General features: G+C 44.6%; 1 protein-coding gene across 2 annotated transcripts in view; it reads left to right on the forward strand.

Moving 5' to 3' along the window:
* Window positions 1-45: 45 nt before the first annotated feature.
* DNM3 (dynamin 3) overlaps window positions 46-19,009 on the forward strand; it is a 348,113-nt gene continuing 329,149 nt past the window's right edge. For both annotated transcript variants that reach the window (XR_007497526.1, XM_049776438.1), the window contains exon 1: window positions 46-310. Coding sequence is in view for 1 of the 2 variants with exons in the window: in XM_049776438.1 (XP_049632395.1) it covers window positions 150-310 (161 nt within the window). In the remaining variant the exon portion in view is untranslated. The remainder of the gene's footprint in view (window positions 311-19,009) is intronic.

Genomic DNA, 19,009 nt, shown 5'->3' on the forward strand with positions numbered 1-19,009 from the left:
GGCCGGGGTGCTGCTATTGCACCGGGGGCGGGGCTTAATGCTCCAGGCCCCGCCCCTTCTCCCTGCGCAAGCGTCCTGCGGGCCGTTAGCTGTCAGGCTGGACGCGGCGGCGGCATCCTGGGGCTGTCAGCGCCGACCGACCCGACACGATGGGCAACCGGGAGATGGAGGAGCTGATCCCGCTGGTGAACCGGCTGCAGGACGCCTTCTCGGCGCTGGGGCAGAGCTGCCTGCTGGAGCTGCCGCAGATCGCCGTGGTGGGCGGCCAGAGCGCCGGCAAGAGCTCGGTGCTCGAGAACTTCGTGGGCCGGTGAGCGCGCGGCCACCCCGCCCCGAAGAGCTTTGGGGGCGGTTGGCCCCCGGGGGTCTCCTTCAGGCCTGACAGCCGTTTGATCCCTGGCTCCTCGCGGGCGGGCGCGGGATCGTGGTCCCCGGGAGAGCCCGGGTTGGGGGGGGGGTCCCCGATTCTCCTCTGAGCCTCCCTCAGCTGCTCGCCCGCCTCGCCGTTGGCGACAGAGCCCGCGTTTGTTGAGGCGAAGAAAAGCGCTGGTGTGTTCGCGGGTGGCGTCCGTGTCCCCCTCCCCGCAGCTGCGAGACAGAGGAGAGAAAATAGGGTGTCGGCGCACCTCGGCTCTGCCCAGAGCATCTCTCTGAGACGGAGGGTGTTAGTGGGATACAGGGGCGCGGGGTGGCTCCCTCCGGGGGGTCCCGAGCCTTCTTTGCTGGCTGGTGCGGGGGTAAAGTGGGGGAGTCGTGCTCGGGGGTTTGGAGCTCTCCCGGCTCCCTTGCGCTCCCCCTGATCTCATGCTCCATCCCTCTCTCATGAAAAGGCTTTTTTTTGTTTGTTTTTGTCTCCAGCACCAGCAAGAAAGCAACGATGCTGAATTCAGATACAGTTTTGGTTGGTTGGTTGTTTAGTTGGCTAGTTTCTAGGCCACACCTGGCGGCGCTCAGGGGTTATCCTTGGTTCTGCACCCAGAAATGGCTCCTGGCAGGCTCCGGGAATCATATTTGGGATGCTGGGAATCGAACCCAGATCGGTCGCGTGCAAAGCAAACGTCCTACCCGCTGTGCTATCGCTCCTGGCCCCCTATTTGGTTTTGTTTGTTTGTTTTGTTTTTGCATTTTTTAAATTGAGGGTTTAATCTGCCATCTCTAGAGCTGTGCTTGCAATCATTTATTTTGAGTGGGGAGAAAAGTGACGGGGAATTGTTGTGTCGACGTCACCTTGGTCTGGTGGCCCCAGGGATGGATGAAAGAGTGATGTCATTCGCTCACAGCAGACACAGACCCCAGCGATTTGCTCAAATTTTAGCGAAATGTGTGGAATTTCAAGTGCCTACCCTACGTTTGGTAGCTGTTTTCTTTATTTAATTTTAATTTATTTTTTGGTTTCCAATACCAGAGCAGCTAACAAAATACTCATTTAACTGTTTTTCTTTTTCTTTTTTATTAAACAAATACCTAAAGATGACGAGTGTATGTACTTCAGATGCAACTTCCATGTTTTATATGTCTTATATTTAATTTCAAGAGCTTGATGTTAATCGAGGCACTCCTCAGGTTTTCAAATCCTAAAGCACTTCTTAGAGCCATAATAAAAGTTGCACACATGCCCTTTCAACAGCAATATTCTTTTGAATTGAGAAAGAGGTATAGATGAGTTAAATACTTTTGCTTTAACAATTTTTAAGAGAAGATAAAAATAGATTCATTAAAATATTACACAAGTCAGTTTACTTGAATGCCTTATGATCTGTTGTGCTTGTTAAAGTTTTACCCACAATTACTAGTAGATCGTCAAATCAAAGAAAAGAATGAATATAAAGGGAGTAATTAATTTGATATGTATATGTTATCTTTATTATCTGTAGAAATGACACCTGCCATGGGGCCAGAGAGATAGCACAACGGTATATCGTTTGCCTTGCTCGAAGCCAATCTGGGATGAGTGGTGGTTCGAATCCCGGCATCCCATATGGTTCCCTGGGCCTGCCAGGAGTGATTTCTGAGTGAAGAGCCAGGAGTAAGCCCTGAGCGCTGCTGCATGTGACCCAATAAAAGACAAAACAAAACAAAAAAGAAATGACACTTCCCTAACAGAGCTGATACATTAGAAGTTTTAATTTAAAAGGTCATAATATCATTTAAATAATTGAATTAATTAAATAATCAGTCAGGGGCCAGAGAGATAGCATGGAGGTAAGGTGTTTGCCTTGCATGCAGCAGGTTGATGGTTCAAATCCTGGCATCCCATATGGTCCCCTGAGCCTGCCAGGAGCAATTTCTGAGCATACAGCCAGGAGTAACCTGGTGTGACCCAAAAACCAAAAACAAAAGAAATTTTAAAAATAAAAATAAATAATCAAATGATAATTGAATTATTGAGAAATGTAATTTCTAGTTATAGACCAACCTTAGGGAAGAAGTAGTTCTCTACTTAGGTAAAAATTTCATCCTTGAGGGACTTGGAGAGATAGCATGGAGGTAAGGCATTTGCCTTTCATGCAGATGGTCAGTGGTTTGAATCCCGGCATCCCATCAAGGTCCCCTGAGCCTGCCAGGAGCGATTTCTGAGCATAGAGCCAGGAGTAACCCCTGAGCATGGCTGGGTGTGACCCAAAAACAAAACAAAAAAATTTTTATCCTTGATAGAGAAATCTGTAATCCTATTATAGCCTTACTTCTTTTTTTATTTTTTTTTAAATTATCTAAAAAGTTGGTCCTTTCTGCTCACACACAAAGATAAGGCTGTCCTCGGGAATGGAACCAGCCTCTTTTCTTCGGAGCTGCTTTCATTTTCAGACCCCTGTATAGTCCTTCAGTCAGGCCTCATTGCTGTGTAAATTAATGATATTAGCTCCTCACTTCTCACTTTAGAGTAACATTTTCTCTACAAGATTAAACCATCCATGTTGCATGGACTAACCTCTCAAATAGTTAGCTTATATTTTATTCTTTTTGATGCTCCCAATAGGATTTGGATGTAAATTTGTTGACTTAATTGAACTATAGCTGGAAAAGTCAAATTTGGGTGGCAAGGAGCCGGAGGGATAGCATGAAGGTAAGGTGTTTGCCTTTCATGAAGAAGGTCATTGCCAGGAGCGATTTCTGAGTGCAGAGCCAGGAGTAACTCCTGAGCGCTGCCAGGTGTGACCCAACCCCCCCCCCCCCCAAATTAGGGTGGCAATAAGTTTGAGATTGTTATGAATAAAAATGAGCCATGTTATGAATAAAAATGAGTTAATTCATAATGAATGAACTAGTTTGTGATTTTCTTTTTTTGCGGGGGAGCCACACTTGCTAACACTCAGTGGTTACTCCTGGCTATGTGCTCAGAAATTGCTCTTGGCTTTGGGGACCATATGGGATGCCCAGGGATCAAACCACAGTTTGTCCTAGGCTAGCATGAGCAAGGCAGATGCCTGACCGCTTGAGCCACTGCTCCAACCCCTAGTTTGTGATTTTCTTACAGAAGGGATGGGCATATCATTAGTGTGACAAGTATGGGAAACTAGATTATTCTTTTAGGAGATAGAGTTTGACAAAGAATGGGAGCTGAAGGTCTAGTGAAAGAGCGGAGGCTCAGGGTCTGACTATAAGGATTTACATGGTGGCTCGTGACCTACCATTGACTTCTGCATATGCAAGAATTAGACTCAACCTCTTCTACATTCCTTTCTTTTTTTTTTTTTTTTGGTTTTTGGGCCACACCCGGTAACGCTCAGGAGTTGCTCCTGGCTATGTGCTCAGAAGTTGCTCCTGGCTTGGGGGACCATATGGGACACTGGGGGATCGAACCGTGGTTCGTCCAAGGCTAGCGCAGGCAAGGCAGGCACCTTACCTTTAGCGCCACCGCCCGGCCCCTACATTCCTTTCTTAATTTTTAATAATCCAATAGTGAACAAGATAGAAACACCATGGACTTAACATTTATTGGGCTCTTGCTATGTACCAATACTATTCTAGATGCCTTTATAAAGATAACCTCTTTTCAGGGGCCGGGCGGTGGCGCTCGAGGTAAGGTGCCTGCCTTACCTGCGCTAGCCTAGGAGACGGACCGCGGTTCGATCCCCCGGCGTCCCATATGGTCCCCCAAGCCAGGAGCGACTTCTGAGCGCATAGCCAGGAGTAACCCCTGAGCGTCACCGGGTGTGGCCCAAAAACCAAAAAAAAAAAAAAAAAAAAAAAAAGATAACCTCTTTTTTCTTTTTACTTCTGTTTTATTCAGGGGGGTCCAACCCAATGGGGTTTAAGGTTTATTCTGAGTTTTGTGCTCAGGAATCATTCCTGGTGGTGGTTGGGGAACCATATGTAGTGCCATATTCAAACCTAGGTTAGCCGTAAGCAAGGCAAGATCTTTAACCCGTATACTAAAATCTCTCCAGCCTCAAATAATCTTTTAGTTCCCATAAAAATCCCAAGAAAGTATTTTTTATAATATCTTGAAGCACCTTGGTTACAAACATGTTTGTAGTTGGGTCTCAGTTATTAAAACAAAAAACAAAAAACACCTTCACCAGTGCAACCTTCCCACCATCAATGCCTCCCCTGCTTCTCCCACCCCCTGCCTGTATTTGATTTTTTTTTCTTTTTTTTTTTTCTTTTTTTGGTTTTTGGGTCACACCCAGAAGCTCAGGGGTTACTTCTGGCTCTACGCTTAGAAATTGCCCCTGGCAGGCACAGGGGACCACATGGGATGCCGGGATTCGAACCACCGTCCTTCTGCATGAAAGGAAAATGCCTTACCTCCATGCTATCTCTCTGGCCCCAACTCCTGCCTGTATTTGAGACAGACATTCTATTTCTCTCACTCATTACCATTGTCATGATAGTTGTTAGTGTAGTTATTTCACTAACTGCACTCATCACTCTTTGTGGTTAGCTTCATATCATGGGCTGATTCTTCCAGCCCTCATCTCTATATTGTCTCTGGGTATTATTTCAATAATGTCTTTTATTTTTCCAAGAATGTATGTTAAGAATCTATTACACAGGAGAGAAAATCGAGACTTAGGGAATTAGGACATGGTGATGGCTAATGTTATTATAAGAATAGTGGCACTGGGCCCGGAGAGATAGCACAGTGGTGTTTGCCTTGCAAGCAGCCGATCCAGGACCAAAGGTGGTTGGTTCGAATCCCGGTGTCCCATATGGTCCCCTGTGCATGCCAGGAGCTATTTCTGAGCAGTCAGTCAGGAGTAACCTCTGAGCAACGCCAGGTGTGGCCCCAAAACAAAAACAAGCAAGAATAGTGGCACTGAGGGGCTGAAGAGATAGCATGGAAGTAAGGCGTTTGCCTTGCATCATGCAGAAGGATGGTGATTCGAATCCCGGCATCCCATATGGTCTCCTGAACCTGCCAGGAGCAATTTCTAAGCATAGAGCCAGGAGTAACTTTTTTTTTTTTTTTTTTTTTTTTTTTTTTTGGTTTTTGGGCCACACCCGGTGTTGCTCAGGGGTTACTCCTGACTGTCTGCTCAGAAATAGCTCCTGGCAGGCACAGGGGACCATATGGGACACCGGGATTCGAACCAACCATCTTTGGTCCTGGAACGGCTGCTTGCAAGGCAAACATCGCTGTGCTATCTCTCCGGGCTCAGGAATAACTCCTGAGTGCTGCAGGGTGTGGACCCCCACACCCCCCCAAAAAAAAAAAAAAAGAATAGTGGCATTGAGAAGTAAGGCATTGAGAACTTGAGAAGTCTGGGCCCAATAGCCTCACTTTTTTTTTTTTTTTTTTTTGTGGTTTTTGGGTCACACCCGGCAGTGCTCAGGGGTTACTCCTCGCTCCATGCTCAGAAATTGCTCCTGGCAGGCACGGGGGACCATATGGGACGCCGGGATTCGAACTGATGACCTTCTGCATGAAAGGTAAATGCCTTACCTCCATGCTATCTCTCCGGCCCAGCCTCACTTCTAAAACTGTGAAGGACCATATAGCTCCCTTCATATTATATTTTATCAAGTCCTCTGATAAATACTTTAGTCCATTTGACTATACTTCAAAGCATTGCCTACATAAATAATTTGCTCTATACATATACTTTTGCTCCTATTTATTTAGAAATTTCTTTTCTTTTTTTTTGGTTTTTGGGCCACACCCGGTGACACTCAGGGGTTACTTTTGGCTATACGCTCAGAAGTCGCTCCTGGCTTGGGGGACCATATGAGACGCCAGGGGATCGAACCACGGTCTGTTCTAGGCTAGCATTGGCAAAGCAGACACCTTACCTCTAGCGCCACCCCGCCGGCCCCTATTTAGGAATTTCTATCTTTTTTTTTTTTTTTTGTGGGTCACACCCGGCAGTGCTCAAGGTATTTCCTGGCTCCGTGCTCAGAAATTGCTCCTGGCAGGCACGGGGGACCATATGGGATGCCGGGATTTGAACTGATGACCTTCTGCATGAAAGGTAAATGCCTTACCTCCATGCTATCTCTCCAGCCCCGGAATTTCTATCTTGACTCATTTCATGAAGGATATGAGGTAGAAGTTACATTAGTTAAAAGATATGTATTTCGGGCCCGGAGAGATAGCACAGCGGCGTTTGCCTTGCAAGCAGCCAATCCAGGACCAAAGGTGGTTGGTTCGAATCCCGGTGTCCCATATGGTCCCCCGTGCCTGCCAGGAGCTATTTCTGAGCAGACAGCCAGGAGTAACCCCTGAGCACCGCCGGGTGTGGCCCAAAAACCAAAAAAAAAAAAAAAAAGATATATATTTCATGGGGCCAGAGAGATAGCATGGAGTAGGGAATTTGCCTTGCATGCAGAAGGATGGTGGTTCAAATCCTGGCATCCCATATGGTCCCCAAGCCTGCCAGGAGCAGTTTCTGAGCATAGAGCCAGGAGTAGCCTTTGATTGCTGCTGGATGTGACTCAAAAATAAACAAAAAAAAAGGTATGTATTTCAGGGGCTGGATTGATATCACAGTGATTAGGGTGTTTGCCTTGATGTGACCAACCTGGTTTTGATCCCTGGCATTCCAATGGTCCCCTGAACCTGCCAGGAGCGATTTCTGAGCGCAGAACCAGGAGTAACCCCTGAGCATCACCAGGTAAGGCCCAACCCCCCAGCAAAAAGATATGTATTTCCTTTGCCATATTACAGCTTCTTGAATGATGCTCTAGGATATAATTGGATTGTTTAAGTATGTGTTTCGAGTGCCTATAACTTGTTTATAAAAGTACTAAGTAAAAAAAAAGTACTAAGTGAAAAACTGTACTGGTTGCTCATGTGTACATGTTTTTAATGATATACTTGCTAGACATAAGTTCTTTCCTGCTAATTATATAGGCAGATGACTCTGCAAGTTTTAGTCTAGTCTGAGTGGGAAATAGACTCCAGTTTTATTCATATGAGTAGGTTTTCTGATTAGTGGGAACTAATAGAGGTTGTTTTTTTTTTGTTTGTTTGTTTCTGGTTGTTGTTGTTATTGTTATTGCTTTCATGGAAGTGAGGGTGAGCACCTATGCTTCCTAATGCCTCAGTGCTCAGGGATTATTCCTGATGGTATTCAGGGAACTTTATGCACTGCAAGACAATCACCTATTGTACTGTCTCTCCAGCTACCCTATGGAAAGAATTTTAGAAAGTGACTCTGTTGAGAGAAGTTTTTTATCAGTGTAGAAACAGTCCAATAATATAAATGTGTTTGGTTGTATGGTCTAATTAAGGTTGTTTTTTAGAAGAACTATAAAAGGGAGCCATTTTATGCCATTGTCAAAGTGATATGAATGGTGATATGAATTTTTTTTTTTATTTTTGGGCCATACCCGGTGATGCTCAAGGGTTACTCCTGGCTTTGTACTCAGAAATTGCTCCTGACTTGGAGGACCTTATGGGACACTGGGGATCGAACCGTGGTCTGTCCTAGGTTAGTGTGTAGCAAGGCAAATGCCCTACTGCTTTGGCCACTGCTCCAGCCCCATAATGGGCACTCTTTTAAGAGTCACTGACTGAATTTTTTTTTTTTTTGGTTTTTGGGCCACACCCTGTGATGCTCAGGGGTTATTCCTGGCTATGTGTTCAGAAGTCGCTCCTGGCTTGGGGGACCATATGGGACGCCGGGGGATCAAACTGTGGTCTGTCCAAGGCTAGCGCGGGCAAGGCAGGCACCTTACCTCTAGTGCCAACATGAACACACCATCAACCAATACAGTTTTTTCAAATAAATTATTAGAAACACAAATTTTTTTCTTCAACAATGAGCTGCTAGAACCTAAAATTTCCAAGACTGTTTTGCTAAATTAGCATTAGAAAATATGCTTTTATGAATGAGTAAAATAAATATTAAATGACTTAATTGTTATGCTTTATCTACCAAGTCAGATCTTAAAACAGATTTTTCTTTTGTTTCTGGGAATTGTGGCTTTTATAAATTAAAACATTCATAATATAATTGGCTGTCAATCTTAATGTTATGTTTGTAGAGTTTTTGTTTTGTTTTTTTTTGGTCACACTGGGCAGTGCTCAGAAGTTATTCCTCAGTCTACGCTCAGAAATCGCTCCTGGCAGGCTTGGGGGACCCTATGGGATGCTGGGATTTGAACCACCATCCTTCTGCATGCAAGGTAAATGCACTACCTCCATGCTATCTCTCCGACCCTGTAGAGTTTTTTTTAAGCAATAGTTTCTAAGATACCCTATTTTGAATTCAATAATTAAACTTTTCCCAACTATTTATTCAGAAATCTGAGTTTATTATTATTATTTTTTTGAATCATACCTGGCAGCGCTCAGGGGTGACTCCTGGCTCCACGCTCAGAAATTGCTCTTGGCAGTCTCAAGGGGAGGACCATATGGGGTGCTGGGATTCAAACCACCATCCTTCTGCATTCAAGGCAAAAGCCCTACCTCTATGCCATCTCTCCGGCCCCCTGAATTTATTTTTTATTCTTATTTATTTTTGGGTCTGGGGTCACACTCGGTGGTGCTCAGGGGTTACTCCTGGCTCTACACTCAGAAATCACTCCTGGCAGGCTCAGGGGACCACATGGGATGCTGGGACTAGAACCACCATTCATCCTGGGTTGGCTGTGTGCAAGGCAAATGCCCTACTACTATGCTTTCTTTCCAGCCCTGAATTTATTTTTTAAAAATGAACATTAAGGGCCAGAGAGATAGCATGGGGGTAAGTCGCTTGCCTTGTATACAGAAGGATGTTGGTTCGAATCCCAGCATCCCATATGATCCACCGAGCCTGCCAGGAATGATTACTGAGCATACAGCCAGGAGTAACCCCTTTCTATAAATTATAATACTCTAGTTTTGTTTTTTATTAATTTAATTACCTAAATATTTATTTTATTTAAATAGTTACAGAGATTTGAGAAATTTTGTTGATGTCACTTTATAAATTGTGTTATGTCATTTATTTTAAATTATGTACATTTTATTTTATTTATTTATTTATTTTTTTGGTTTTTCGGGCCACACCCTTTTGATGCTCAGCGGTTACTCCTGGCTAAGCTCTCAGAAATTGCCCCTGGCTTGAGGGGACCATACGGGACTCTGGGGATTCGAACCGCAGTCCTTTCTTGGCTAGCACTTGCAAGTTAGACACCTTACCTCTAGCGCCACCTCGCCGGCCCCTAATTATGTATATTTTAATGCATAAAATGTCAGTACAGGGGCCGGAGAGATAGCATGGAGGTAAGGTGTTTGCCTTTTATGCAGGAGGTCATCGGTTTGAATCCCGGCGTCCCATATGGTCCCCATGCCTGCCAGGAGCAACTCATGAGCGTGGAGCCAGGAATAACCCCTGAGCACTGTCAGGTGTAACCCAAAAACCACCAAAAAAAAAAAAAAGTCAGTACAATTAACTACAGATTTGCAGATAATATCACTAAGCTTTATTCAGTTAATACAGAGGGCATGTGAAGATGTAATATGCTTTTTTTACATTTTCATATGGGTTATTTGTAAATATGTTGCTGAAAAACAAGGAAGTAATTTTCATTTAAAAAAATCAAAATATGGGGCCCGGAGAGATAGCACAGCGGCGTTTGCCTTACAAGCAGCCAATCCAGGACCAAAGGTGGTTGGTTCGAATCCCGGTGTCCCATGTGGTCCCCCGTGCCTGCCGGGAGCTATTTCTGAGCAGACAGCCAGGAGTAACCCCTGAGCACGCCGGGTGTGACCCAAAAAAAAAAAAAACCAAAAAAAAAAAAATCAAAATATGCTTTTAGATTATCATAGATTTTCAGTTAAAAATTGATTATCTTTTTTTGGGGGGGATCACACATGGCAGCGTTCAGGGGTCACTCGTGGCTCTACGCTCAGAAATCGCATCGCTCCTGGCAGGCTCGGGGGACCATATGGGATGACGGGATTTGAACCATCAACCTTCTGTATGCAAGGCAAACGCTTTACCTTCATGCTATCTCTTCGGCCCCTAAATTGATTATCTTTTTATTAATAACATATGAGCAACAGTACTACTAGTTGCACTTAACCAGATAGGATTAGTTCCATTTTGAAACTGACTTATGATTAACAAATATCAAAAAATGCACTTGATACTTTTATTAGGGATGTAGTTGGACAGTCATTCATAACTTTGGAGGAGTAGGAATTAATAATCAACCATGATAGATGAAGGGTTGGCTACCTACCCAAGGTACATTTATTTATTTATTTTTTTTTTTAAGATTTTTTTTTTTTTTGGTTTTTGGGCCACACCCGTTTGACGCTCAGGGGTTACTCCTGGCTATGCGCTCAGAAATCGCCCCTGGCTTGGGGGGACCATATGGGACGCCGAGGGATCGAACCACCGTCCGTCCTATGCTAGCGCTTGCAAGGCAGACACCTTACCTCTAGCACCACCTTCCCGGCCCCATTTATTATATTAGATATTTTTTCTCAAGTAGCATATTTTCAGGACTAAGAATTAGAATTAAATTATGGTTTTTTGTTTTTGTTTTTGTTTTTTGTTTTTTGGGTCACACCCGGCGGTGCTCATGGGTTACTCCTGGCTGTCTGCTCAGAAATAGCTCCTGGCAGGCACGGGGGACCATATGGGACACCGGGATTCGAACCAACCACCTTTGGTCCTGGATTGGCTGCTTGCAAGGCAAACGCTGCTGTGCTATCTCTCCAAAATTATGTGTTTTTTTTTTTTTTTTTTGTGGTTTTTGGGTCACACCCAGCAGTGCTCAGGGGTTATTCCTGGCTCCATGCTCAGAAATTGCTCCTGGCAGGCACCGGGGACCATATGGGACTCCGGGATTCGAACTGATGACCTTTTGCATGAAAGGCAAGCGCTTTACCTCCATGCTATCTCTCCGGCCCTGGTTTTTTTTTTTTACTTATGATTACAATTTAATTTTAAGAGAGGGATGTACGCAACAAGAAAGAAAGAAATTTCTTCCTTTTCCTCAGAGTCAATATACAGAGTGCTGTAGGCTAATGTATGGTATAGAATAATCCAATTTGGACTACCTTCTCTGTAGCTCAAGTTCTGCCTTGCTCTAAGTGGTCTTTATTCCTGCTCACACTGCCCACTCATGTGAAACTCTGAACAAGGTTTCTGAGATGTGAGGGAGTAGGAGGAGACCAGTGTTGGTTTAGTTACAGTGGTGGCAGACACAGACATTGCTAAGACAGACTGTGCCTTCCATACCTGACCTGTTTTTTACTCCTGTCTCCTTCAGGACAGAACCTCAGGGTTCAAGGAACTATAAATTTGGGCAGGTTCCTATGCCAGCAAGTGATCAATGTAGGCTTTAGCTTTGGCTCTGACTCTGGAACTCAAAGGATAAGTCAAGTCTTGGAGTTTTCATTCTCCTGGGTAAGAACATACAAGGGAGGGCCCAGAGAAATAGTACAGCAGGTGGGGCATTTGCCAGGTTGACCTGGGTTTTATCTAGAACCTGCCATGCATGATCCCTGGAGTGTAAAGCAGAAGTAAGCCCTAAGCACCACCAGTTGTGAATCAAAAGAAAATCCTCAAAACTAACTAACCAATCAAACATAAAACTATAGAAGGGCATTTATAGGTTAAAAAAAGCCCATATGTATCATAAAAGAGCCAATGGCATAAAGGATGTGAGCCAACATTTTCTAATGAGTTGTTAAATAAAGGCAGTTAGGTGGAATGAAACTAAAGGGACTAAAATAACATACTCCACTTAAAAAAAATGGAAACATCTAAACTGGAATTGGAAACTAAGTGAGAATATCCTGATGCCATGTGCCTGAGTCACAGGGCAGCCCACATTGTTTCAGCTCAAGACTGTGGGGCCTAAGTATCCATGTCAAAGCAGGGAGGTGGTGATCTGCGCCTAATTCAACAAGAAGGCATTGAATTGAAATATGCTTATCCTTGAGAGATAACACGGCACACTGGTGTGAGAACACCCTAGAGAAGAGCCATGGGCAAGAAAAGGGGCCGAAGAGATGAAAAATGCCAAGCAGGTTCCATCAAGGATGGTGCATAAAGGGAGGTCAGATTCCAGTACAGGTGCTTCTCCAGGGCTCACCTTCCTACCTCTCTAGTGAGGTGGGATCTGTTCTTTCAATAGTCTTTAATAAATGCTGCACAGTAAAAGGCAAAAATATTACACAAAATGGGGGCCGAAGCAATTGCACAGTGGTAAGGTGTTTGCCTTGCACGTCAGTCAGCAGTTCGAATCCAGACATCCCATATGGTCCCTGGAGCCTGCCAGGGGTGATTTCTGAGCACAGAGTCAGCTCAGGGGTGTGACCCAAAAACAACAACAACAACAAAAACCCAAAAAAAACCCCAAAAATATCACGGAAAATGTCCCAAGGGCAAGCCTGAGAAACATATTATTTTATGGGAGCGGGGGCACATCTGTTTATGCTTGGAAATTCTTTCCAGCACCAGGAGGTGCTGGGGATCAAACCTGGAACTTCCGCATACAATCTCTGTGTTCCAGCCCTTTGAGCCATCTCCCTGGCCTGAAACCTTGTGTTTTGGGGAAATGAATGCAGAGAGGCAGACATGAAATGAACCATATTGCTCGAGTCAGACTTTGTGGAGCAAATTAGAGGGTTTATTCATATCACCTGAGAATTTGGGGGGGGGGATAAGAGGGAGGTGGTAGGGAGCTTTGCTTTTCTGTAATTGGCAGCACAGGCTGGCATCTTACAGGGCGTTCTGGAAGAAATGTTCTACTGGCTCCATTTCTGCCCCCTTCCTGGAACTCCACTGGGATGCAGAGACCGAGCTAAGGAGTGTTGAGTTTGGGAACGGGATGTTCAGGACGGGGAGACGTGGCATGAGTTCAAGGTCTTCCTTATTGTTTTAAAGTGTCTCCTCTTATTGTTTGCCAGTGTCTCCTTCACACTGTACACTGCCTCCTACATTTCACATGCCCTTCCATTGGGCTGATCTGGCCTCCCACTGGAAAATCCCCATCTGTCACCCCTTCATTATGACTCTCAACAGAGGACTGGCTGTGAAATAGCTTACCTTTTGCTGCATGTATAATTGTAAGAGATAGAGAGCAGGTTGTTTCTTGGGCTTCAATCAGGAATCTGGCAGAGTAAATTGTGACTTTTAGGAAAGAGATGAGTTGGTGAAGAGATGAGGTTTGTCTTCTAATTAGATGATTCCATCGAGACTCAAATTATCTGGGATAATAGGGATAGCTTCTAGTTAACTATTTTTGTGGGACGGTAGGTGTGCTTCAAAAGGTTAGTGTACGACTGACTTCAGATCTCTTTGTAGGAGAGGCTTAGGACTTGGTGTGTTTGTGTATGTGTATGGGATGTGTGTGTACTCTCATGCATACATTTTAGTTTCCTGATTCACAAAACCCAAGAGCCTTGTTTATATCCATTGGAAAGAAGGGAGGGGAAAGGCCTACAGTCTGCTTTCTGGATCTCTCATCTTCATAATCTTTTGAGTACCATGTCCTGGGCAACAGTCAGATTGGTTACATGGGGCTAGAGAGATAGCATGGAGGTAGGGCATTTGCCTTGCAAGCAGAAGGAACGTGGTTTGAATCCCAGCATCCCATATGGTCCCCTGAGCCTGCCAGGAGCAATTTCTGAGCATAGAGCCAGGAGTAACTCCTGAGCACTGCCGGGTGTGACCCAAAAACAAAAACAAAACAGATTGGTGGCCTTTTTTTGCACTTTTTTTTTTGTTTGTTTTTTGGGTCACACCCAGCAGTGCTCAGGGGTTACTCCTGACTCCACACTCAGAAATCACTCCTGGCAGGCTCAGGGGACCATATGGATGCCGGGATTCGAACCAATGACCTTCTGCATGAAAGGCAAATGCCTTACCTCCATGCTATCTCTCTGGCCCCATTATTTTTGCACTCTTATCTAGAAAGACCTGTTAAGCAATTTTTTCGCTTTGTGTGTGGGTTAGGGAAAGGGACCCACACCCAGCTATGCTCAGGGGTCACTCTTAGTGGGCTCAGAGAACCACATGGATTGCCAGGGATCTACAAAGCAAGCACTTGTCCTCTGTATTATTGCTCCAGCCCCTTGTTAAGCAATTTGTACACTCGTGATACTGATGGATTCTAAGATACTGTGTTTTATCCAAAAAGTAAAAAATACCCCCCCTGAAATTTCTTGTTTGTGTGTGTGTGTGAGACTTTGGATTGATCTTCTTTGAATATTTTCTTTTTTTCTTTTTTTTTGGGGGGGGTTCACACCCAGCAACACTCAGAAGTTACTTCTGGCCCTGCGCTCAGAAGTTGCTCCTGGCAGGCTCAGGGGACCATACGGAATGCCGGGATTCAAACCACCATCCTTCTGCATGCAAGGCAAATGCCTTACCTCCATGCTATCTCTCTGGCCCCTTTTGAATATTTTCTAACTTGAAGAACTCAGGGGCAGAAAACTTGGATTAGTGGATTTGTCTCTTGTAGGGAGCATTGAAGGAGTAACCCAGATGATCTTAGCACTCCAAAGTTAGTGTGTTTGTGAGTAGTAGTTTGAGGTAGGTTTGGTATATACCTATCTAGGGGTGGAAGAAATAGCCTGGTAATCTAGGAGAAGGGGTAGTGAGAGCTGGCTGAACTAGTCTGCATCATGATTCCTTGAACCTCTTCTGCTCTCCCTGAGCAGAGACTCCTTTTCAGTAGTCCTTATCTTTCAGAGTTCTGCCGTCCGCTTCTGTGAAGTTGGGAGGTATGCCTCACTTATCATTTTCCCTTATGTGGGGTATATAACAGAAGCCGATTAAATGCATTCACCCCGAGATTCTGTACAAAACACTTCCCCCAACTATGTTTTTCTCCCTTTAGCAAAGTAGATGAGGGCAGGGATTGATACTGGTCTAGAGCACTGTTTCTCATACCATGGATTGTGACTACTCAGAGGACATGATATGTATTTTATGCTTGCAGTCACCTTAACAGAAGTCTCAGAGCACATTCCAGGTGGCAATGACACTTTACTCTGTTGTAAAACTTACATGAGGTGTTGAGGTTTAGTACATTATGTATGAGAACTACTACACAGCCATAGAAACATGTACTTAATGTGGGGCTGAAGAGATAGAACAGCAGTAAGGTGTTTGCATTGCATGCTTCAGACCCGGGAGGGATTCAGTTCAATTCCCGGCATCCCATATGGTCCACCAAGCCTGCCTGGAGCGATTTCTGATCACAGAGGGAGAAGTAATTGCTGAGCATCACCGGGGGGTTGCCCCCTCCTGAAAAGAAATGTACTTAATGTGTCATCTCTGAATGGTTGAATGCCTATGAAATAGTTGAAACCTATGGTTATTCCTTTGTTTGATGATTTTATACATATACATATATGTTTATATATTATATGTACGTATATATTGTTGATTTGTTATTGTTTGGGTCACATCTTGTAGTGCTCAGGGATCATTCCTGGTGGTGATGGGGGGGCATATGCAATACGAAGCAAGCACCATTAACCTCTGTGCTATCTCTCTAGTCTCCAATTTTTTCCTTAGGTAACTTGGCGTTTTTGGGGGGAGGGGCCACACTGGAGGGGTTTCTCCTGGCTCAGTGCTCAGAAATTGCTTCTGGCAGGGTTGGGGGATGCCAGGGGGGATGCCAGGGATCAAACTGTGTCCATCCTGGTCAGCTGAGTGCAAGGCAAAAGCTCTATTGCTGTGCTATCACTCCAGCCCCTGTAGTTTGCAGTTCTAATTGAAAACACTTTTTTAAGCCTAAATAATTTCATATAATGAAATGAATAATTCCCTATTTAAAATCTTGCAGGTCTCCTTAATTTAAGAGCAGCTGTCCTTTAATTCTTAAGAAGTGAGTTTTCCTCCCTGCACAGAAAACTATTTTTTTTTTTTTTTTTGGTTTTTGGGCCACACCCAGTAACGATCAGGGGTTACTCCTGGCTATGCGCTCAGAAGTTGCTCCTGGCTTGGGGGACCATATGGGACACCGGGGGATCGAACTGCGGTTCGTCCAAGGCTAGCTCAGGCAAGGCAGGCACTTTACCTGTAGCGCCACCGCCCGGCCCCACAGAAAACTATTTAATTTAAAATTGATTTATATATTGCTTTCCTACAAAAGATTTGAGGTAGTTTCATACATGTCAGTTATTCCTTTCTTCATTTATTTTTTTAAATAAAGACAGTTTGTTTGGAGGTACAGAATACTGAAGAAGGGGAAGGAGAGGATAAGAAAAAGAGTAAGGAGAAATGTGCTCAAGAGAGAACGTGGGCTTCACCAATGGTGGAGAGAATGCTGGTACACAGGCAACATGAAAGTAAAAATGTCCATCATCTCAGAAAAGTATATGTGAGGTCTCAGTTTGCAGTTTCACACAAGAAATCAGATAAAATTACGGGGAAAGATGCATTTCGGCCAGGGGGTGGTGGTGGTGTTGCACAGTTTCTTGGATCTTATTGAGATAGCCACGCTTCTAGCTTTCTGCTGCTTTCTCTGCCACTTCTATTAGCCAGAGTTTATCTCCTGAGGCTCTGGGTTGACATAATTAATGGTACTTGTGCTAATTAACTCATAAAAGACTAAAGTAAAAAGTAGATGTAAAGAGATGTATGACAACAGGGATATATGGGCCATATGTGCCTAGGTACTATGTACCCAGGTAGCACATGTGCCTCATTTCTTCATTTCTATGGAGACATTGGCCACAGAAACTAAATGATAAAGTCAAGTAGAAGCAAATATAAGGTCATAGAAAAGAAGTATCTACTAATAATTGTAGATAATACCAATAATTGTAGTAATACCAATAATTGAATAGATAGTTTCCAAACATAAAGATCCTAGGGGTTGGGGAAATTCCTTGTCCTTGTTTGGGGATTGACCTGGGTTCAATCCCGGCCTTCTTCTGTGGTCTCTCAAGTACCACCAGCTATGAGTAATTCATGAGTAGAGAGCCAGGCGTAAATCCTAACCATTGCTGGGTGTGACCCAGAAACAAACAAAAAAGATCCTGGAGGCTGGACAGAAATACAGGGTTCATGCATCCAACCATGGTAGTCTGGGGTACTAGGCTGCCAGGGGTAGTCTCTGAACACTATTAGTTGTGGCCCCAAACACTGAAGTCAATGGATGACTTATTCCCCAAACAGGTTCTCACTGGTCCATTTCTCTTCCATGCAGATGAAGGTCCTGATCTTTCTACCTGGTCAGAGTGTTGACAGAGAGGCATTTCTTACAAGGACACATCTCAGGGCTCAGGGAAAAGAGAGAGATGGTACTTCCTAGTAGACAGTCTCTTAGATCTGTCTTACTTGGGAATCCCCCCATCCTGGCCCCAGGATCTACTCTCCCTAGCAAAGCTGAAAGTGAGTCCCTGAGCATAGCCAGTGCATGGCATGCCATGCATTCTCCTTTCTGTGCTCTGCCTGGGGCCAAGAGGCAGACAGGGAAATGCCCTCCAGGATTTGGAACCAACTCAAGCGATTTTTCCTGTTTCCCATTGTGATGCTGCCACTTGTGCCTGCCGTGAAGGAGTGGAAATTTTCCAGTAAGAGACAGCGCTGTGCTAGAATTGCTCCAGCCTCTTTCTGCCATGCCTTCCCAAACCCCTGTGCAGTTTAAAAATAGGGCTGCCACCCCTCAGACCACTCAGGCAGGCAAAATTATAGTATGTATCCATAATGCATGTAGCCAAGGGAGCTCTGTGGAGGGGAGAACTGAGTTTCTCTCACTGATGGAGCAATTACAGAGCAAGAAGGAGTAAAAAAAGTTCCCAATTACTTCCTTCATGAGTAACTTCCTTTTTGAGGGGAATGGGGGATTTGGGTGCTCAGGACTTACTCCTGGTTCTGTGCTCAGAGATTACTCACGGTGAATGCTGGGGGACCATATGAAGTATTAGGGATTACAGCTGAATGCAAAGCAAGTACTTTGATCCCTGTACTATCTCTCCATTCCATTCCATTCATTTCTTTTTGGGCCACATGCCATGGTGCACAAGGCTTACTCCGGGCTCTGTGCTCAGGGTTTATTCCTGTCAAGAATTAGGGAATCATCTGGGGTGCCAGGGATTAAACTTGTGTCAACTACATGCAAGGCAAGTACTATATTTGCTATGCTAAGTAAAGCCTCCTGTATCCCTAAGAAAAAGCATTATATAACATGAACATTAATTGGGTCAGTTCAAAGTCACTATTCATATTTTCATTGCAAACAGGCTAATGACCAGCAATTCTTACTGTGGTCCTTGCTCACCTCTGAAGTTTTTTGTTTTTTTTTTTTTTTTTTTTGGTTTTTGGGCCACACCCAGTGACACTCAGGGGTTACTCCTGGCTATGCGCTCAGAAGTCGCTCCTGGCTTGGGGGACCATATGGGACACCGGGGGATCGAACCGCGGTCCGTCCAAGGCTAGCGCAGGCAAGGCAGGCACCTTACCTCTAGTGCCACCACCCGGCCCCTCACCTCTGAAGTTATTCATGCATTGCTCATGTTCTGCAGAGTCCTCACTTAGATCCTGAAGGAGAAGGTGGGGCACTAAGCTCTAGGTAAGCAGGTTTTGACTGGATATTGACTGTCCTCCCACTACTTTACAAAGTAGACGAGGAATCCCAAAGAATCTGTTCCCTGCACTACAAA

The sequence above is a fragment of the Suncus etruscus genome, chromosome 7 (assembly GCF_024139225.1).
Source record: "Suncus etruscus isolate mSunEtr1 chromosome 7, mSunEtr1.pri.cur, whole genome shotgun sequence".
NCBI lineage: Eukaryota > Metazoa > Chordata > Mammalia > Eulipotyphla > Soricidae > Suncus > Suncus etruscus.